This window comes from Notothenia rossii (genome assembly GCF_949606895.1).
Source record: "Notothenia rossii genome assembly, chromosome: 7".
NCBI lineage: Eukaryota > Metazoa > Chordata > Actinopteri > Perciformes > Nototheniidae > Notothenia > Notothenia rossii.
Genome location: NC_136905.1, coordinates 56,436,984 through 56,459,333, shown reverse-complemented (window position 1 = coordinate 56,459,333; position 22,350 = coordinate 56,436,984). Strand labels below are relative to the sequence as shown.

At 41.1% G+C, this 22,350-nt stretch overlaps 2 protein-coding genes across 4 annotated transcripts in view; both read left to right on the top strand.

The window, feature by feature from the left end:
* The window catches only part of LOC307047234 (uncharacterized protein), a 323,132-nt gene that overhangs the window by 226,427 nt on the left and 74,355 nt on the right, over window positions 1-22,350 (top strand). The gene's annotated exons all lie outside the window — the stretch shown is intronic.
* On the top strand, window positions 24-14,881 carry LOC307046624 (G2/M phase-specific E3 ubiquitin-protein ligase-like). 3 transcript variants are annotated; one of them, XM_079693088.1, is made up of 10 exons: window positions 24-1,423; window positions 1,517-1,596; window positions 3,421-3,479; window positions 3,725-3,764; window positions 3,845-3,912; window positions 4,002-4,091; window positions 4,419-4,535; window positions 12,989-13,161; window positions 13,453-13,667; window positions 13,744-14,881. In XM_079693088.1, exons 1-7 carry the CDS (start codon window positions 1,129-1,131, stop codon window positions 4,423-4,425), a joined length of 639 nt encoding a protein of 212 aa, XP_079549214.1. In that variant the 5' UTR covers window positions 24-1,128; the 3' UTR covers window positions 4,426-4,535; window positions 12,989-13,161; window positions 13,453-13,667; window positions 13,744-14,881. The 3 variants fall into 3 exon arrangements, with proteins under 3 accessions (XP_079549214.1, XP_079549213.1, XP_079549212.1); XM_079693087.1 differs by lacking the exons at window positions 12,989-13,161; window positions 13,453-13,667; window positions 13,744-14,881 and having other exon boundaries at window positions 4,416-4,431; XM_079693086.1 differs by lacking the exons at window positions 24-1,423; window positions 1,517-1,596; window positions 3,421-3,479; ... (1 more) ...; window positions 3,845-3,912; window positions 4,002-4,091 and having other exon boundaries at window positions 4,258-4,535.

The following is a 22,350-nucleotide window of genomic DNA, read 5'->3' as shown; positions in this document are numbered from 1 at the left end:
GGGCATTTAAACTGCTTTTTTCTTGTGAACCTCTGCATTTGTGTTTTGTTTTTTTGAGACATCCCCACAGTGGCTGGGAAGTGGAATGGACAATTACAAAGTGTGAAACACTTTAACAAAGCTTGAGACAAATGTACATTTTACAAAACAAAATTACATTAGCAAAAACACTTTTACCAAGGAAAAAAAACTTTAACATTTACGAAAACAAACTAACAAGATGCAAAACACTTTTACAAAGCAAAAATTTGTTTTACATTTTATAAAACACTTTTACCAAGGACAAAACAATTTAGCATTAACAAAAACAAATTAACAAAATGCAAAACACTTTTACCATGACTGAAACACTTTAACATTTCCCGAAACACTTTAACATTTCCCGAAACACATTAACATTTCCCGAAACACATTTACAAACCAGAATTAAACCGGAAAGGGAATGTACATCATACCGGAAGTGACGTTTTAGTGATTGGCTCAAATTTAAATTTGTTTTGGCGGAAAGACCGAAGGTACGAGTGTGTTTCATATACAGTCTATGGTCTGTTTACGTTTGGTAAACATGTTTTGTCCGTTTTGTGGAAACAACCTGGGACAAGTGACACGGTTTTGCCTTTCGTGTGGAGGATCTCTGGAGTGTTTAAAGGGGACATCGAAACAGCCGGAAAATTGCTAAACAAAGTAAGTGTAGTATTGCGCTAGCTTTGTGATGCTAATGTAAGACATGCAGTAAATAAAAGTGCAATCACAGTTTCATATCAGTCAAATACCAATCCATGTCTTTACGGAATAGCAACGCATTGAGCTAATATGCTAGTTTTTATTTTAGGCTTTCCATAAACCTTAATGCACCCTTGCTATTGCTGATTGTTGGAGCTGCTAATTTTTATATTTTTATTGGAACTATTCATACCAGCAGAACAACCAGGCCCATCCTATAAACTTTTCATGGAGTACAGAAACTCAAAGTCAAAAGAGAAACAGTCTTTTAACTGTGGGAAAGGAAGACTTAAACAAGAAAACAGACGACTCCAGGTAAGCTGCATTAACCGTTTCATACAAATCTCAGTGTCTCTGTGTGTGTCATTACTTATATCTCTGCTATTTTACTAGATAAACATAGGAATGATGTCGCCACAAGGAGTTTATTTAAAGCCTCGCAGAGGGAAAACACTCCCGTTGTTTACAGACCCGGAGGTAGCAGCACCTGCTATACTGGAACGAGCTGTCCAGAAAATGAAAGCCTTTAACAAGGACATGGATGAAGGACCGTACGTCCTTTTGTATCCAGACTGCTCAGAGGTTGTCAATGTGCTTGTTTCAGAAAAGCCATTCACATTGGCAGAATATAAAAAGGACTTAGGAAAGGCATATGCCAGGATCACCCTTTTCATTTGCCTTGAGAAACATTTTAGAGGAGGTTTATGGATGTTATTATTCAATATTTTTACATGTTAACATCCTCTAATGCAACCTACATAATAATGTGTTGAACGTTTTGCTTTTACTACAGGGGATGATACCTCAGACTCTGATTCGGATATTGTCATCACATCTAGGAGCACAGCGGAATTCAATCAGGCTGACACTGTGGTGCGTAAATGATTTTATTTTAATGTTCATTTATTTATTTGATATACAGGACTGTCTCAGAAAATTAGAATATTGTGATAAAGTTCTTTATTTTCTGTAATGCAATTAAAAAAACAAAAATGTCATACATTCTGGATTCATTACAAATCAACTGAAATATTGCAAGCCTTTTATTATTTTAATATTGCTGATTATGGCATACAGCTTAAGAAAACTCAAAAATCCTATCTCAAAAAATTAGAATAGTTCCTCAGACCAAGTAAAAAAAAAAGATTTATAACAGCAAAACACAATCAAACATTTGAAAATGTCCATTAATGCACTCAGTACTTGGTTGGGAATCCTTTTGCACGGATTACTGCATCAATGCGGCGTGGCATGGAGGCAATCAGCCTGTGGCATTGCTGAGGTGTTATGGATGCCCAGGATGCTTCAATAGCGGCCTTTAGCTCATTAGCATTGTTGGGTCTGGTGTCTTTCAGCTTCTTCTTCACAATACCCCACATATTCTCTATGGGGTTCAGGTCAGGGGAATTTGCAGGCCAATCGAGGACAGTAATGCCATGGTCAGTACACCAGTTACTGGTGGTTTTGGCACTGTGGGCAGGTGCCAGATCATGCTGGAAAATGAATTCCTCATCTCCATAGAGCTTTTCAGCAGACGGAAGCATGTAGTGCTCTAAAATCTCTTGGTACACAGCTGCATTTACTCTGGGCTTGATGAAACACAGTGGACCAACACCAGCAGCTGACATGGCTCCCCAAACCATCGCTGACTGTGGGAACTTCACACTGGATTTCAAGCAACTTGGATTTTGCTCCTCTCCAGCCTTTCTCCAGACTCTGGCGCCTTGACTTCCAAATGAAATACAAAACTTGCTTTCGTCTGAAAAGAGGACTTTGGACCACTGTGCAACTGTCCAGTGCTTCTTTTCCTTAGCCCAAGTCAGACGCCTCTTCCGTTGTCTTGAGTTCAGAAGTGGCTTGACCATGGGAATACGGCTATTGTAGCCCATTTCCCAGACACGTCTGTGAACAGTGACTTTTGATACCTGGACTCCAGCTTCAGTCCACTGTCTTTGAAGCTCCCCCAAATTCTGGAAGCGACTCTTCTTCACAATGCTGTTCAGGCTGCGGTCATCTCTCTTGGTTGTGCAGCGTTTCCTGCCACATTTCCCCCTTCCAACTGACTTTTTGTGGATGTGCTTTGAAACTGCACTCTGTGAACAGCTTGCTCTTTGAGAAATTTCTTTTTGTGTCTTACCCTCCTGATGGAGGGTGTCAATGACGGTCCTCTGGACAGCAGTCAGATCAGCAGTCTTCCCCATACTTGTGATTTAGTTTACTGAACCAAGCTGAGTGTTTTTCAAGGCTCAGGAAACCCTTGCAGGTGTTTCGAGTTAATTAGACGATTCAAGTGATTCGTTGAACACCCTACTAGTATACTTTTTCATGATATTCTAATATTTAGAGATAGGATATTTGAGTTTTCTTAAGCTGTATGCCATAATCAGCAATATTAAAATAATAAAAGGCTTGCAATATTTCAGTTGATTTGTAATGAATCCAGAATGTATGACATTTTTGTTTTTTTAATTGCATTACAGAAAATAAAGAACTTTATCACAATATTCTAATTTTCTGAGACAGTCCTGTACACTTGATTTTAAGCAGGAAATCTATATTCTGGTCAATATTTTAGAAGAACCAACTTGGCAGTTACAATTACTATCAGAAACACTGACAACGTTTCACTCTTGATAGACATATGTGGTAAGGGAACAATAATGGAAGCTGTTGATAATTGTACACTTTTACTCTCAGGTATTTGAATTTGAACCACGAAACAAAAGTACTCCAAAACACAAACCGGAAAATGAAGGGTAAGTTTGTACTTATTTTTACAAAATAAGTAATTTATCTTTGGACGATAAGAATAGGCCACAGTATTTTCTCTGGTGAACATGGATACAAAAATACCATACATGTCATGTTTAATCTAATTTCAAACCAAAATAATCTGTTATTTATAAATCTTATGGTTCCCCCTACCTCTAAATGTTACTTAAAACTCAACTATCCCGTGTATCATGAAGTTAATAATTGTATCAATGTTATCATGTTTCAGGAAGGCACTTGGACATTCATCCACAACTCAGCCTGGACAGGTATTGAGGCAGATTGTGGAAGCCTGATGTTTCTAACGTTCAGTGTTGTTTTGTTACAGACATTTGTATTTGTATTTCAGATAGTAATATCTGATACTGAGGATATGGGTCCATCCAAAACAAATACAGACAAGACTACTTGCTACAGGTAAGTACAAATGTTAGTGACTCACTTACACGAGAAAGACATTTTTGTTTGTAAGATGTTTTAACATGGGAATGATCATTTCCTAACAGTACATACACAGACCTGTATCCACCATGTGTTGAAGAAGAGGACGAAGAGCTGGTTGCAGTCAACATGACGAGTTTATTGGACACTGAAATGTAAACGGACAGCTATTACAGTGGCATTAAAAAAAAATTCTCTGTACAATATTTCTGGTACAAAAGTTATTTTTTTAAACAGTTTTTGCACTCTCTGGAATATCCACTAATAAGGTCACTTTTTTTCCTTTACATGGAGGAGATGAACGTTACATTACCTGCCATTATTGCTAACCAGTCACATTGATCATGGAAGAGTCAGCCGGTTCAACATTTCAAGGGCTAATGTTTGGGATGGAGCAGTCAGAGGTTTCAAGCGTACATCGTATTCAGAAAACTGTGACATGCTGGTAAAATTCACTGATGATGCTTGTGTTTTCGAAGAAGGAATTGACTCAGGTGGTCCCAGGAGAGAGTTGTTATCTCTACTGATGAAGATTCTGAAAGACCGGCCCATTTTTGATGGACCAGACGGACGCCGCTTCTTGGTCTACAATGCAAATGGTATGCATACGGTTAGAAGCGTACTAATACAATTGTTAATGATCATTAACCATATATATCACATGACATATGATTTGTTGCTTGAACAATTTTTCCAAAACGTTGAGTTTCATTACAGTACATTAAAGTATATAATAAATAGGGCTGTCAGTCGATTAAAATATTTAATCGCGATGAATCGCATGATTGTCCATAGTTAATCGCGATTAATCGCAAATTAATCGCATATTTTTTATCTGTTCTAAATGTACCTTAGAGGAATATTTTTCAAGTTTTTAATACTCTTATCAACATATGAGTGGACAAATATGCTTTATGCAAATGTTTATTATCATTTGAACAATACCCAGAGGGCAAAACCCACTTTTTTAGGAAATCAGACATGGAATGTTGTAAAAGGTTGTCCACCAGAAATGATATCTATGACCTTCAAGGATCACAACCTGGGTGGACAACCCGGTCAACTAGCTAGTGGAAAGCTACAGTGAGGGTCCAAACAATGCAACCCCTATATGCAAAACATTTATTTCACATACTCTCTTCTTAGTTATTAACTAAAAATCAACAGATATGATCAGAAGTTGAACACAAAATAATCATTCACATGGCCCAGAACTAGAAAAATGTGAATTTTGTAAGAAGAAAAGGGAGAAAAGTAACCTACACTGAATATGTACAAATGTTTTCAATGTACACATGGTGGTATTCAATGGTAGTGTCCCAGAAAGCTTTTTGCTTTCTATTCATTTTCTGAGTCACAGCTGCTGTCACTGCTCTCAAGTGTGGCAGTGTGTATCCTTCTGCATTTGGTTGCCTGTCCTTGGCAATGGCACCCTATGTAGCATGGAACTGCCTTATTCTGACAGCCACATGAGATTGTCTTATTCATCGACACAGGCCAAGCTGGCTTTGTAGATGGTACAGGAACTATCCATTGTCCAGAGACCATCCCTATTCTGTGCATGGGGGGATTTATGGCTATTTCTGTTTATTTAATTATGTGTGCGTTCTTCTCAGGTGCAGCAAAATTGCATTCTCTGTTGGGGGTAGTAGCTTTAGGAGCATCAATTTGTTGTACAGGAACTTGTATGCTCTCAGTTTTCCCAGATCAGAACCCTCAAAGTGATCAGCTTTGGATGTATATACAGTTATGGTGAGGTCTCGTGCCTGATTGAGGAGGTAATCTGTTATGGCATCAGCAGGGTTCTCACCAAACTCTTCAAGTGCAGGTATGTCCAGACTGATGCTGCTCTTGAACCATGCCCTCTTGCCAGTGAAATATGGATAACTAGTGGTATCTCTATCACTCAGAATGTGGATGAAGGGCATGGCACAACACTGTGAAGGTCCCAGCACCACAACCATTTCATGTTTAGGCAGGTATGCATTCTGGCCTGTTCTCACCCACAGCTCTGTTAGATCACTGAGGACAACTCTGTCAACTTCCTCATTCCGGACACTGTAGAGAATGTGGAGGAAGATCCTAGTGTCAGCCTCCTGCTGTGTTGATTCAAGAGCAGGAATATCCATAACAGACCCTGCTTTGAGCACCACACTCTTTGTCTCTTCTTTGAATCCACCACCCAGGTAGAGATGAGTTGGGCCAAGACCAGGTTCCAGTTGTTCATCCGCACACCACTTCTCACAAAGTAAGCTCAGCAGGTTTGCTTTGTTAGCAGACACTGCAAAAAACTCCTTTGGATCCAGAGATGTGTACTGCTCACTGACTTCATACACTCGCTGGTTTGGATCTGGCATATCTCTGTTCCTGCTCAGCTGACTTGAGGCTGGTTGTACTGTATTTGTCACAACAGAAGTGTATGATGTCAGTGCCAGGAGGCACATCAATCAGCAGCAGGTGCCTGTATTGCTCAGCGATCACTCCAAATCCTTCTCCTCTGTGGAAAGACCAGTGTCGTATGGCGGACATGGCATCTATGACTACTCCTGTCTTGAGGCAGTCTTTGGGCAGATCAGGGATACTGCTTACTTTGGTGTTCTCTTTCAAGATCTTCACAAGGCTCGCCTTGGTCCCTGTACTCATTCTGCCATCTTCCTGGAAGAGGGATGGGGGAAGTCAACAATGTTGAATTCTCCACCACTGGCAATGATCTGGGTCATGCTCAGAAGGGCAGCGACTTCATTGCTCTTGCAAGGTGAAGAGGTTTTCCCAGACTTCTTTGGTTTCATCCTGTTTTGTGTATGGAAGGTGTTTAGCTTTACAACACTTGTCTTCTTCTGGTCACTGGACAGTGACTCTGACAATGCCTTCAAACCATCTGCTTTCACACTCAGGTTGTCCTTGACTGTGGGATCTGCACACTCACCAGTAGATATATTGATCAGGAATGGTGTGGCTGTAGTGAATGGGTTGGTCTCTACTGCTGCCATGACCTTGACTACCATCTCTGCATCCCTGTTGACACAAGTCCAACCAGATTCATGGTGGGGGCTGGAGGAATGGAGGTGCAGTGTAGACTTGAGCTCTGCAGAGATAGCTGCAATGAGGGGTTTTGTGTAGACCCAATCAGGGCTCTCGACTAACTTTTTTCACCATCCTCCCGGAACCGTCCCGAAATACAATCTAAGCCGTCCCGAAATTAATGTGGACCGTCCCGAATTTAAAATATTTGTTTTTCTACTACTTATCATTAGTTAAAATCATTCAAAGTGACCTTTAACATAAATAAAACATCATACAAATCATTAGATGATAATTCATCAACCTTTTTATTTGAGTAAATCAGTCAATCACATGACAAAGGCCAAATATATTTAAACAAACACACAAACGAGAAAATTACTAATATTGAATCAAATCAAGTCCCATCCAATTAACAAAAGAAATCCAACACTCTGTCCTGAAGACAGAACCCAGAGTAACCACTAACCAGGAGGACAGTCTGTAACACAGTCAGGAGACCTTTACAAACTGCACCGCCCCCTCGCACACAGACGGGAGAGAGAGATCTCGTCTGGATTGGAAAGCTCGAAAATACATCATAGACGCATGTTGTAGTCTTATTGCATATTAGAAACGGAGTTGGATAAACTAAAACTGTGATATAATGTTTATGTAGCAATACTACATATGACACATATTTTTTAAATGTCTCCATTACCGATAAAAAGTCAGATAACGTCGGAGCTTAACGTTACCACTGTCTTTAATAATTCCGGCCCGGGCGGAGCCCGTTTAATACCGGGGCTCGGTACCCATCCATACATGGGGAGAGGCGCAGCATATTGCTAAGGACTAAATACGATGGAGGGTTCTCATCTCAGCCTTATTACCCATAGGGGATGAAGTGGAGTAAGTAAATAAAGAGGCCGGCGCTCCAGGGTCTGCTGTGCGTTTTTGTGATGTAAAGGTAAAACATTTCAGAATTCCTCCACGGGATACCATTGTCATTTTACATCACTCAACCCGCGAAATACACACACTCAGTACATAGCCTACTGTAGATAGACCCGTGAATTTGCGGGCCAGGAATTCGCGGGCACTGGCTGACAGCACATGGACACAGTGTACGTATGTGTGTGTGTGTGTGTGTGTGTGTGTGTGTGTGTGTGTGTGTGTGTGTGTGTGTGTGTGTGTGTGTGTGTGTGTGTGTGTGTGTGTGTGTGTGTGTGTGTGTGTGTGTGTGTGTGTGTGTGTGTGTGTGTGTGTGTGTGTGTCTGTCTCTGTGTGTGTGAGTGTGTGTGTGTGTTTCGCGGGTTGCTAATTGTTTTGTGTGTTTATGTTGACAAGGAGGTTTAATAATTGTGTTCTACACACAACGTGCAGTCGATTTCATTTTCATCGCCGTTTGTAGTAGAGTTAGCAGGGTATTTTTATTTTAACTCTCGTCCCAAATTCGTCCCAAAATTATTTTTTATCCTCCCTGACACTATTTTTTTCGGCCCCGGGACGACGGGAGGTCCTTAAGCTCGAGCCCTGGACCCAATTCATCCTGGCAGCACGATTGAGTGTAATGCCATCCAGACCACTTGCCTCCTTGGCATCTGCATTATATGTCTGCTCCAGAAGCATGTCAGGAGAGACACCATTGTGGTTGCCATCTGCTCTCCTTCCAACAAATGCACCTGCCATCAGTGCTCCATGTGCCTCAGGGGCTGTCTCTGGCAGTTTCTTAATCTCAGACAAATACTGACGCAAATCCGCCCTGCAGCAGGACTACATTGCAGAACTCATCTCTATGCTTGTCTCTGATGGCAACTGCGAGTTCATATGTAGCCTGATCTCCAATGATAATGGTATACTTGTCTCCCAGTGCATGCAATGTCTTTATCAGCCATTTCATTTCTTCTTTCAGGACAGCAGGATCAGTTAGAGATGCCGGGATGAGAGGAAGATAGCCAATGATACTGGCCATTCTGTGTGGTTGGAGGTCTGCACAGAAGGCATAAAAGTCAGGTAGTCCTGCTTTTGCATCTGGAGGAGCATCCAGCAATTCTGAAGTTGTAACCATTCTTGCTAGATGCCTCATAAGTAACAGGTCTTCAGCTTAGCCATCTGAGGAAGTATCCAGACTCTCTAGCTCAGGGGTCGGCAACCCCTGGCACGCGTGCCAGCATTGGCACGCGGCACCGTAACCAGTGGCACACTAGGAATAAGTGGAATAAGTGTGCAAAAATATTTAAATTATTTTTCGGATCCTGAACGCGAGACCGCCGCCAGAGCGCGTCCTCCCTTTCCCTGCAGAAGGAAGCCATGCACGCAACGCTGCCCCGCTCTCTTTACTGCAGGTGACTTTCTGCCGCTTTCCTCCGTGGTGCAGTGCTGATCGTTTCACCACGGAGGAAAGCACTTCACTAATTGCAGTACCCATAAGGAGCTGTACAAATGACGCAGTTTTTGCGTGGCTGTGTTTATTTAGTTGAAAGCCCAGTGGCGATCTGCTCATCTCTCATCGAAATAATATGCTACAAAGGGGCGGACTGGCCATCTGTGTGTTGAACTTTCCTGTCGGCTCCCAGACCGTAGTCGAGGAGGGCAAAAGCAACACGCTTCAGGTTCAATAACCCACTTTAGCTTAAATGACTGGAGAGAGGCGAGCTCTTCTTGGGAGGACGTTGCATTTATTTAGCTGTTCTTCTGTTTCACAAAATACATCACAGACCTCTGTTTTTCTGCTTTCCCGTTTCACTTCCAGAAACATACACACGTTCCCTCACTGTCGCTCTACCATTAACAAATACACATGCACAAGCCACACCCTTCTTTCTCTCTCTCTTAAAGGGACAGCGATCTCCTCTCACTCTGCATGACCCTAATATCATAACATGTGTGTTCTGGAGAATCACAGAACGGACGATCGTCCTTATTATTATGCCGTTTAAACCAATTATTGAAATGTGTTTGTTAAATTCGGCATCATGTAAGTTGCACCGACAGGTCCACACACTGCTTCCCCGCAGCGAGGCTCCCCCGCCCTCCTGCTGATAGTTGACGAGCGTCAAGCTCCTCAAACCCCCCCCCCCTCTTGACAATTCTCGATCGTTGGCACGCTGATAACATTTTTTTTTTTAAATGGCACTTCATATCAAAAAGGTTGCCGACCCCTGCTCTAGCTTCTCAATATGCTCAAGTGACCTGGACCTCTGCCTGTCTTTAGCTGAGACGTGACACATGGGAGCAGGTACTGAGAGAGTCTTCTTTCTGTCCGAGGTAGAAGTGGGGAGTCTGGCAACCTCCTGGACCCGCACAATCTTTTAGTTTTCAATTATGATTGCAGTGGTGGCATTCCAACTCCCACCCTCCAGTGTCTTCTTCTTCCAGTCCAGATTATCCATGGCAAACAAATGGGGGATCTCGCTGTTTTTCATCATGATTTCTGAGATGTAAACACCATCAGTTTCAACCTGCTGCATGACCTTCTCACTTTGTGCTGTCAGCTGACGCTGCATACGTTCATAACTGATCCCAATTCCCAATCTGTTGTTCATCATAATGAGTGATTTACTACGTGTTTGGTTGAATAAGTGTTAGGTAGTGGCTATGCCCAAAGGTGTTGATACGCCAGATGTTAAGGTAACACTAATGCAGCATTAGCATGTTTTTGTTAAGTGCTGATTTAGACGCTTGGTGTTGGAATTGTGTTCCGTTAGGTAAAATGGTTATTATCCTCTATTAGCTGAGTTTCTTCCCGTTAAGTGGGTATGCCACATTAATAGATTGTTAAATATTAACAAGCTCTGGGATGGTGTTTCTTACAAGATGCTGCGTCTGCCCCCGGTACCGGGGGCAATTGGGCTCAAGAGGTTTTAAAGTGTGCATGTCAAGGTGGCATGGTATTGATCCATACAGCACTGCACAAACAAAAGGATTACACACATTAAACACTTAATCAAATGATAATAAATATATATATATATATTGATTAAATGAATAATACTATACAACTGATTTACAAATTATTAAAGAATGTTTGCTTACAGTAACAGTGCTGGCTAGCTAGCTAGCTAGCTTAAAATCCTCTCACTTTCTGGAAAATCTGTAAACATTGTATCAATTCAACTTAGCATCGGCAGCAAACCTTGTGTATATTAATGTAAACCCTTCAATATGTTATATCGAAATAATCTTTTAAGTATATTTACCCATTTTGAACACAGCAAAAAATCCAGAGGACCACAAGTGCATTGCTTGAAATGGATTTCGCTTTGGAGAGACAAAAAAGGCACAGCGCCATCTAGTGGCCTTATTGAGAACAGGCTTAACCAAGGCATCACCTGAAAGCTTATGTTCTGCTCTTTCAATAGGTTGGCTCAGTTTGTCTTTACTATGAACTGTCACAGAGATATTCAATCAGAAAGAGAATGATGGCATCTGATCCAGGCAGAATCTTTGACTTTTTTTTCATATAGGGGTTGCATTGATTGGACCCTCACTGTAGCTTTCCAGTAGCTAGTTGACCGGGTTGTCCACCCAGGTTGTGATCCTTGAAGGTCCTAGATATCATTTCTGGTGGATAACCTTTTACAACATTCCATGTCTGTAAAATGACTTTGCTCCCTGGGTACAATGAGAAATATTCTCATGAATATTAAACACAACAACCTCTGAACATTACAAATATTCGCCTCAATTCAACCTGGAACCTCTCTCATACAATAATACAATACAAAGTGTGTGTGTGTGTGTGTGTGTGTGTGTGTGTGTGTGTGTGTGTGTGTGTGTGTGTGTGTGTGTGTGTGTGTGTGTGTGTGTGTGTGTGTGTGTGTGTGTGTGTGTGTGTGTGTGTGTGTGTGTGTGTGTGTGTGTGTGTGAGAGTGTGTGTGTGTGTGTGTGTGTGATGGATCGTTGGAGCTATGTGCAACTCAAGGCATATGCTCGAACGGGAGCTGCCTGGACGCTGCAATCATGTTGCACTATCCGTGCTGAATGTGCTGACTTTTCGTACAATATCCCACTGTCTGGCTACCTGCATAAAGTCAAGTGATCGGCGCAGTTGTCAGCGAAATGTCGCTCCTCTGTTTTTCATTTAAACAGCTCCTTATATCCGTTGCTAACAACAACAATACACGTAAGGTGTCTCTCTCGCTCGTTCGGGCCGCACATACACACACCCTCCCGGTCCTCCCAATGGCCAGTCAGGGCCTGCCGGTGAGCGTGGAAGTGTGGTCTGCCGCAAGCGGACGGCAGGAGCGGGCTGTCAGCATCAGCTTGTAGATGGTATTTTAAACTCGAAGCGCTCTGAAACTACGGGGCGGCCGACGACAAAAAAATACACATGCGTTAATCGCGTCAAAATAATTAGTGGCGTTAATTTTTTTTCCGTTAACACGTTATTAACGCGTTAACTTGACACCCCTAATAATAAATAATGTTTTAATTTTGCAATATGAATACATTTATACACAGCTGTTAGGGAGGATGAATACTACTTGGCAGGAAAGATGATTGCAGTGTCAGTTGTGCATGGAGGTCCAGGGCCACATTTCCTGTCAGAAGATCTTGTACATTATTTCAATTCAAAGCAACAGTTGATTTAATAACTGATGAAGAAGTAGGGAAAGCTTTACAAGAGGTGAGAATTGCATACAGCAACAGTGTGGTAGGGTGGATTATTATGTAGTTCCTGCAGTGTTTTGAGACATCTTTACTTTACCTTTATCACATACACCGAATTGGCTTCATTTTTTGTTTTGTGATCAGAATCAGAATACCCTTATTAGTCCCACAGAGGGGACATTTACATTGTTGGAGCAGAATAGAGCCAAAGACAGCTTAATGTTACCTAAGAAGAATAATAAAAAACTATTTAAGATACACAAACACAATTTACAAAAAACACATCCTGTAATAGAGGATTTAGCAGCCAGGTATATATTGCACAAGGATAGTAGTAATAGTAATATATAAATCTTGCAATGGAACAAAAATGGCAAGAATATACAGTACATGCAGTTATTGACTGGATTGTTTATGTCCATTTTATAATCTTCAGATTGAGAATGCTGCCTCAGTGGATGCCTTGCGAGAAATGACCATGAGACACAGCACAATGTTACAGACAGCAGGTTGTCTGAGACATGTGGTTTCTGTTGAAGGAAAGAAAGATATTGTGTCAGACTACCTCCAGTGGTACATTATTGGCCGAAACTCCTCTGTAATTGACAGGTAAGATCATATTTGTATTCATGTGATTTTTTTTAAATGTATGTAAGAATTTTTTGTTTAAAATGCCTCATGGTCCCCCTCTTTGGTTTATTCTATGTTTATCTGTTAGCAATTAGTCAGTGTCAAAATGTGTGCCTGTGTAGTATAACTGATATGGGATGTCCGTCTCTCCTTTCCCTGCCTGTCTTGTGCCAATCTTTAAGTGCTCATGCCACCCCACCCCCTTGTTTTAGGTATTAGGTTATTTAAATGTGACTTTGTGATGAAACATTTTTTTTGTTCACTCTTCAGATTCAAGGAGGGTCTTTCAGCCCTTCAATTTTTAAACGCACTACAGCAACAACCTACTCTGCTGGCCCCGGTCCTGTGCCACTCTGAAAAGCGACTTAATGCTCTGAAACTTGAGCGACTCTTCAAGCCTGACCTCAGTCCACCAGGGAGTAACAGGAGGCTTAGGGAAAGTCAAACTTTGGGCTACTGGGCAGACTATCTCCTCGATTGTGAAGGTTTGTAAATCGCTGTTTTTATAACTATTTCAGGAAACACATTGCCAAAATGTATCTGAACATGTTTTCTTTGCAGAAAGCCAGACTGCTGTGTTTTTGGAGGATGTTTTGATGTTTGCGACTGGGCTGACTTCACTTCCCCCATCTGGATTTGAACCATCGCCAGGAATAGAGTTCCTTGATGACTCTCCATTCCCAATGTCAAACACATGTTCCAACACATTGAAACTACCACTCCTTGACGCATACAATGTGTTTAAGTCCCAAATGGACTTTGGAATGCAACATTCTCCAGGATTTGGCTGTTTTTTAATCCATGTGACTGGATGATCCATAGAGAACAGACTCTATGAAGGTTTTTCATATAGTCGTTGTTAGATGTGAACTTGTTTTGTTTTTTCACAGCTCATGTTGTCCATTTAGTTTGGGACAAAATCAAAGTATTGTTCTATACCTATACAATTTTAATAAATACTCTGAACTTTGCTATACTTATTTCACATTGGCACCCATAGCTTCTTTGTTGTAAATTAGTCATTCATTCTCAGGTTTCCAGTGAGTCCACATGGTTGAAATAAGACTTATACAGAAAGGTTCTTTCTGCACACAATTACGCACACAACATAACCTTGTTTGTGCTTGCTAATTGGAGCATTGTTTGTTGTTATTCCAGTTATATTTGATAATGATTAAGATATTTATGTTATGACTATGCTGTGATTTGTATTTGTTACCTGGTGGTTACTTACTTGGTCGTCACTAGGGCACTTTTAATCGTGTTACTGTTTGCTGCTGCACCACAAACCCGCCGTGGCCTGTCTGACTGAGTGACTGACTGTCTGCTCTGCGCGCTGCGCGTTCACGTTGAGAGCAGGGAAGGGAGGGGCTGCAGCCAGTGCACGTACGGGAGTGCCGCGGGGCACGTGTGGGGATGTCTGACAAAATTACAACGCGCATTTGGGGCATTGTTGTATATATTAGAAGCTCTTAATCCAGAATTGATCGATGTTACCATGAGCCACATACAGTACACTGTAAAAAAAAAAAAAAAAAAAAAAACTGTAAAAAATGAACTTTCAAAAGGGCACATTGCTGTCCAGAGGGCAAAACGGGCAGGTGCTCAAGCACTACTGTTAAATATGTTCGTTATTGTCGCGTCCAGGAGAGAAGCTTTAAAATGAGACTAAATGGAGTCTCTGAGAAGATTCAAATGGGATACTTTAATTAAAAAAGGCGCGGTAGTGTTTGTTGGAGATTTGGAGGATGTTGCAAACCAACCTCGTCTCCGCGTGTCGTTTGACAAGCTAGGTGAATTCGGGAAAAGGGAGGGATTAAGGAACACCAGAATACAAGTTAAACAATAATCCTGCTTTAATGATATACAGTAACGATACAAATACAAAGAAATCACGAAGCACTCTGCAGAGTACTCCGGGCTCAGGTTCTACCCCACGTGTGAGACAGGTCTCAGGAACGGCTGGTGAAAAACAAGAGCGCGAACCAAAGGAAAACACAGTCTTTCATACTAAAACACAGGAGGAGGTGTGTACGTGCATTCCCCCAGAGGTCATCTTATTGGCAGAGATCAACACATGGCCTGTCGCACCCAATCAGTGCGACACAGCAGCTTTTAGCCAGCACACACACATCTCCTTTATGGCCCTTTGTCCGAGTCCATCTTCCCGCCTCCTGACTGCCACACACAAGTTAAAAGTATGTTTTAAGATATAGTTGTTATAGTTGGCTAAATATACGTAATACATGTTAATTACTTTCATATCAATAACAACGAGGAACACATTACCTATGCTCTTAAGCAGTATTAGAGATGCTTTTCAAATAGTCAAACTTCTCACAGGCTTACCTATGGCCCTTCCATTTGTTTGAGCTATTGTTCACATCTTTACTTCAAATAAAAGGTTTCACATTGTATATTTCCAGCTTCCTTTACACATACTGCTATTATTAACACAAAGTAACTAACCACACACCTCTATTGAAAACAAGTCGATTCCCCTGACAATTGACATGCTGAAACTCCTGGAATGCGTCCCTCCCCCACCTCTCTCGTCCCTGTCATAAAAACTGTTTCCATTTCATATGGAGTAATAAAAGATGTTTAAGCTAATTTCTCCACAATGTTTGTAGCCATTTAGTACCCACACATGAAAGAATAAGAACAGAGGTATAGTTGACCAGTAATCATGTAGCTCTTATATTTACTTCAATGAAAACACATACACATCTGCTACAAGATTGTGTCACACACACCCATTTTTTACGAGGGAAGCATTCCAGCGTCTGGCACTATCTCCAAATATGGTGTCCCATGCTCCCATCTCTTCTCTAAGCACACAGAATTCACCTCAATATATTGGGGGAGGAAAGGATACTTTGTCCCTTCAAATTTAACACACATGAACATATATAAGGTGACACCAAAATGAATATACCAGATTTTACTTTCCTGTCATACCCCGTTACTTTAATACTTCAAATAATTCAAATAATCCTTCATGTTACAGACAGAATATTGTTCAGGCAGAAAACAGCTGTGATCTGGCTCTCATGAGCAAGAGAAGAGAGCGAATCCCTCGTCCGGTGCTGTTATATATCCTCTGCTGGCTCCTTCCCGCCAGCCGGCTCGCCTCATCTCTAATGTCCGTTGTTGCATTTAAACAGAGGATTGGTACTTTTCACATTCAACATATTATGCTTAACACGCCTTTTCTCCTCATATTCTCTTTCATCACTTTTCATGTAACACATTCTAAACGCTGTAATCAATACTCTAAAATATACAGAAAATACTTCACCGCTGGTTTGGTTTCCGGTCATTCCGGATGTTGTCACATGCTACTCTCGTCTGTAAACAATAATGTATTCAAATAAACTGTACCTTCATTTAATATTCAGCATGGTAGTATCTCGACATCTATAGTTGTAGTGTTAAATCAGTAGGTTTCAGTTCGCACCACTCCATGTCATTTCGCTACTAAATTCACCTCTTTAGGAAATCGTATATTAGCCACATGCTAAATGCTAACCGGAGATGAAGGATTTTCAGAATAAAAGCTTAACTGGTTGTGCACGATAATTTCAGGATTTTTCAGTATAAATCAGCATTTTAACTGATGGCATGTTTAAACTGAATTATGCCATAAAACATTGATTTTAATTTCTAACACTACCTAGAGTCTATGTGTGCACGTCCCTGGGACCAGTCTTCAGATGAACAGGTACCATAATCATTTGGATACATCACAGGGGAAAGAGTAAATGCAGTCTGACAAACCATGAAACCAAGCATTGTTGAGCCCTGAAATCTGATTTGGAGTGGTGAAACAGTGCTACTGTACTTCTGAATACCTTGTCCATTACTTTATAACTGAGCATATTCTTTCAGCTTCATGTACAGTTCTGATGCTGTCTCCCAGTTCTCTGGCTTCTGTAGGTCATTGCGCTCCATAGCAAAGTCCAAGTACTCCTGCATGTTTTGGTCCCCACATGGAGCGAAAGACAGGCTTGTCTCAGGAACAGCATCCAATTATGCCTGTTCAATCTCAAATCCACAGTCCCTGGAGCCAAATCTATGTTAAATAAAAGACGACATAGTATTAATTTACATTTAAGATAAAAACACAAAGAAGTATCAATCCATTACCAATGTATTGCCTGTGTGGCAAGTAGTACAGTTCATTGGGCACTCCTCCTGGACATGATGCTGTTCTGGAAGGGCGAATCCTGTGACTGTTCCACAGTCTCACACACTCATCCAAGTCCTTCTGAATAACATCAACGAAGCAGAATCTCAGAAGGCACTGATGCTCGTGACTCCCGTTGAAGTATCCAGCATCTCGGAGGTCTGCAAATAGCTCCATCCAGAACTGAGACCTATAGAAATTGATATATTTTCAAGTTAATTATTAAGCAATATACAATAATTCTACAGATTACATTAAAAGGTTACCAGTAAAATCAACAAAAAATCATTGAGTGTCTATTTAATCATGTATTTGCTTCACAACCTATAGTGCCTCGGTCCCCTCATTGGCCGCTGTTCAATCCAAAACCCACGCTTAGATGTTCACAGTTTCTAACTTTATTTCTGCCAAAAATAAGTTCTAAAGAAAGGCCTTGTATAGTCTGGGTCATAGACTACAGGGTATATATTATATCTATTATAATAAAAACTGATACACTTTAGCTAAGCAAATGTTGTTTGTCTGACAGTGTTGGCAAGTAATAGATAATAATGATAAACACTTACCTTCCCTTTCTTAATATGGACCACCAGGACTCAATACGCTGATTAGTCATGGATGTGCCATACATGTGGCTGGACGCTCCAGAGTAGTAGTCATGGTGATGGTGACGTAGGGTACACTGAATTGCAGCCATAATTCCGTTCTCCGTGCCACAATCAGTCCGCAGCCTCATGGGGATGACACCGAGGTTTCGCACACATTTGAGGAAATATTGAGCGATAACTCTTGGGTTATTGTTTGTTGGACCACATTCAAGCCATAGTACTTTACGTGAAAATCCATCTATGCATCCTGAAAGGGCCACACCGAATGGCTTAAGTTCATCATAACCGTCAGCATGCCACATATAGTTAGGTCCCATTGAGTGGTAGGTTCTCCTTATAAACCTTCTGCGAGATCTCCTCTCGCAGCCTCGAGGGTTAAGCTCCCGGAGCAAATTCATATCATTATCTCTCTTCACTCGAAGACTGTACTTTTGTTTTAGTACCTGCCACATTGTTCAGTATCCAAACAATTGTCCAGGTCCACGAAGTTCCAACCTGATGGCGTTAATTACAGCAATTTGAGAGGAATAACCCTTTCTGCGGTAAAACCCAGCTTGATTCAGTTTGCTTCAGTCCGCAAACTGATTTTTACACCCTGAAAGGTAGACAACATGTCCACGATTACAGCATACAAGTGACCTTCATTAAAATATGGCACGCAATGATTCAAGATGTCTGGTCCGTGTCCTATAAACACTCCAGAGATTGTCCACAAGATGGGCAAAACGGTGTCACTTTTCCCAGGTTGTTTCTACAAAACGGATAAAACATGTTTACCGAACGTAAACACATTCGTACCTATGGTCTTTCCGCCAAAACAAACCTAAATTTGAGCCAATCATGTCACGTCACGTCACTTCCGGTATGATGGACATTCCCTTTCCGCTTTGATTCTGGTTTGTAAAAGTGTTTCGTCAAATGTTAATGTGTTTCGGGAAATGTTAAAGTGTTTCGGGAAATGTTAAAGTGTTTCAGTTATGGTAAAAGTGTTTTACATTTTGTGAAATTTGTTTTTGTTAATGTTAAATTGTTTTGTCCTTGGTAAAAGTGTTTTATAAAATGTAAATTAGTTTTTAGCTTTGTAAAAGTGTTTTGCATCTTGTTAATTTGTTTTCGTTGATGTTAAAGTTTTTTTTCCCTGGTAAAAGTGTTTTTGCTAATGTAATTTTGTTTTATAAAATGTAAATTTGTCTCAAGCTTTGTTAAAGTGTTTCACACTTTGTAATTGTCCATTGCACTTCCCAGCCACCGTACTTCACTGACGGAAATGACAAATGCATATTTTTTTAACAGGAAACTATCTAAATTATAACTAATTGTGGTTTTCTTTTACATTAGTTAAAACAAGAAATATTTTTATGTCAGAAATATGCCTATATTTGTGAAACTTTTTTATCTGTGGATTTTTTTACATTTATATACAACAATAAATATTTTTGTGTGCATTGAAAAATATTTGTGTGGAGAGAGTCATTTATATATAAATGTGCATTTATTATTATTGAGACTGATCTCAACGATCTCAACTGATTGATACGTCCTCACTTTCAAATTGTAAATCCACAATGCACCCTCAAATCATTGTAATTTATTTACACACAATGGCAGAGTGTAGTCAAGTGCTTTGAAACACAGCCCGGCGTCAACATATGTTACACAATGCAAATATTATGTTTTAGAAATGACGAAAATCTTACACAGGGGATCCTTAATATTAAGTTTTTGGCAATATAAAAAATGTATGGCCCATTCAATTTTTCACTTTTGTTTGTAGGAAGAGAAGGCAAGATTAGACATGGAGGAGAGTGAGAGCCAGTTTGAGAGGGACGAGAGTGAGAGCCAGGAGAGTGAGAGCCAGTTTGAGAGGGACGAGAGTGAGAGCCAGGCTGAGATATATAGCAAGCCAAATCATCCTGACCCAAGAGTCATTCCACCCCAGCAACTTCCAAATAAGACGCTAAGATTTCAGGAGAAGTGGTTCAGGGACTTTCCGTGGCTTCATTATTCTCCTAGGGAGAATGGCGTATTCTGCTATTATTGCATGGTAGCCTTCAAAAGACAGAATAGCACACTTGCAAAAAATATGGATCAAGCCTTTGTGTCCACTGGTTTTCGAAACTGGAGAAAAGCAATTGAGAAATGTTCAATCCACCAACTGAGTCAAGCACACAAAGTTGCAATCACAACACACACATACCAACAAGAAAGTGTTGTAACTCAGCTGTCCACAGCCAAGGAACAGCAGCAAAGAGAGGCGAGATCATGTCTGGTCAAAGTAGTTCAGTCAATTCGCTTTCTTGCTCGTCAGGGTCTAGCTCTGCATGGCCATGACAGTGATGAAGGCAACCTATGGCAGATTCTACGACTCAAATCAGGGGATGATGATGTGCTGAAGAGATGGCTGAGTAAGCCCTCAAACAATTACACAAGTGCTGTAATTCAAAATGAGGTTTTGAATATCGTGGCCAACTCCATTGTTAGGAGGATTACACATACAGTACAGGGGTTGCCTGCACTTCAGTACTCCATTTTTATTGATGGAACTCAGGATGTTTCGGGAGTTGAACAAGAGGCCATATGTATCCGTTATGTGGATCATGACCTTATCCCTCATGAAGACTTTGTAGGTCTATATGAGGTGTCTTCAACGACAGGGAAGAATTTGGCTAAGGTGGCAACTGATGTTCTCCTGCGGTTGAACTTGCCCTTGTCCTGTCTTCGAGGGCAGACCTACGATGGAGCTGCAAACATGTCCGGCGAAAGCAAAGGAGTTCAAGCATTTCTCAGAGAGAAGCAACCTCTTGCTTTGTATGTCCATTGTGGTCCTCACTGTGTCAACCTTGTGACTCAGACAGCCTGTAGCTCATCCTCTGTTTTGTCTGATGCACTGAATTTGGTCCACAAACTTGGCACTCTCTACCACCAGTCTGGAATATATAAGACTATATTTAAAGAGATTTCCCAATCTGAAGCAGGGAGTTTCATAACTCTAAAGCCCCTCTGCCCTACACGATGGCTTGTGAGGCTAGTGGCCATTCAGGCAGTTGTAGGACAGTATGAAAAGGTATTGCTCAGTCTGGAGGAAATGGCTGCATCTGGCTCCTCTGACACATGCACAACCCTAAGAGGAATCCTGGAATGCTTTCAGAAGGGGCACACTTTGCTCTGCCTTCTTCTTGCCTCTGAAGCCCTTAAAGAACTAGAGTGCTTCAACCGCTCCCTTCAGAGCAAAACTGGAAGCGTCACAGGGATGCTGGCTGCAGTTGATTGCGTGAAAAAAACACTTAGAGTGAAGAGGTCTGATGAAAGCTTCCATCAGATTTATGCAAGGGCCTGTGACATGATCAGTGAAATGGGCATTGAGACCACCCAGATGCCTCACATCCGGAGACCTCCTAAGCGCTACACAGGAAATGCAGCAGCTTTCACGCCAGCATCAACTGAAGAGCACAATAGAATTGAATTCTTCAAAGTGCTAGATGCTGTTGATGTACAGTTGACCAAGCGCTTTGACCAGAGCAGCTTTGATAGTCTTAACAAGTTGGAAAGGGTGCTAGTCTCTGGAAAGGTTGAAGAGGTTGTCAGTCTTTACCCAGAACTGAATCGCAATTCACTGGAGGTGCAGCTGACAATGTTTAAGCTTCAATATCCATCCAGCACCATCACTGACGCAGTAAACACTCTCAAAGCTATGCTGCCAGAAGTCCTTGCTCTCTTTACCCAAGTAGAGTTTTTGGTTAGACTTCTTCTTGTAGTGCCATGCTCCTCAGCCGAAGCAGAATGAAGTTTTAGTGCCTTAAGAAGGCTTAAGACATGGCTCCGCTCCTCCATGAGTCAACGTCGTTTGAACAATGTGAGTGTCTGCCACATCCACCAAGACAAACTTGATCAAGTTGACATAGAAGAGATTTGCCAGCTCTGTATCTCTGCAAATGATAAAGGAAGGCATGCTTTTGGGGCCTTCATTTAGTCAGAGCAGTCTTTCCCAAAGTTAGGGTCAAAATGGGTCGCGTACCTGTTTTCATGAGGTCGCCAACTGGCAGAGTTTTTTAATGTTCTTTTTACAATTAAATACATTTCATATACATTTAAAATTCATGTTTTGTTCTGTTCTTTATCAGTAGTTTTTAAATGTTGATGTTATGGCAATTTGTGATGTATTTTTGTAAGTTTGGATCCTGGGGAGACACCAAATGTCTCTTTTGGGTCTCGGGCTGAAAGAATTTGGGAACCTCTGGTCTAATCTGATTGATCATTTGATAACATTAAATAAATGCATTTAACATAAATTTCAACTCTATGCAAGAGATGCTTGAGTTTAAATAAATAACGAGTGTTTTTCTTTTATTAAAGACGGCTCAGAATTAATAA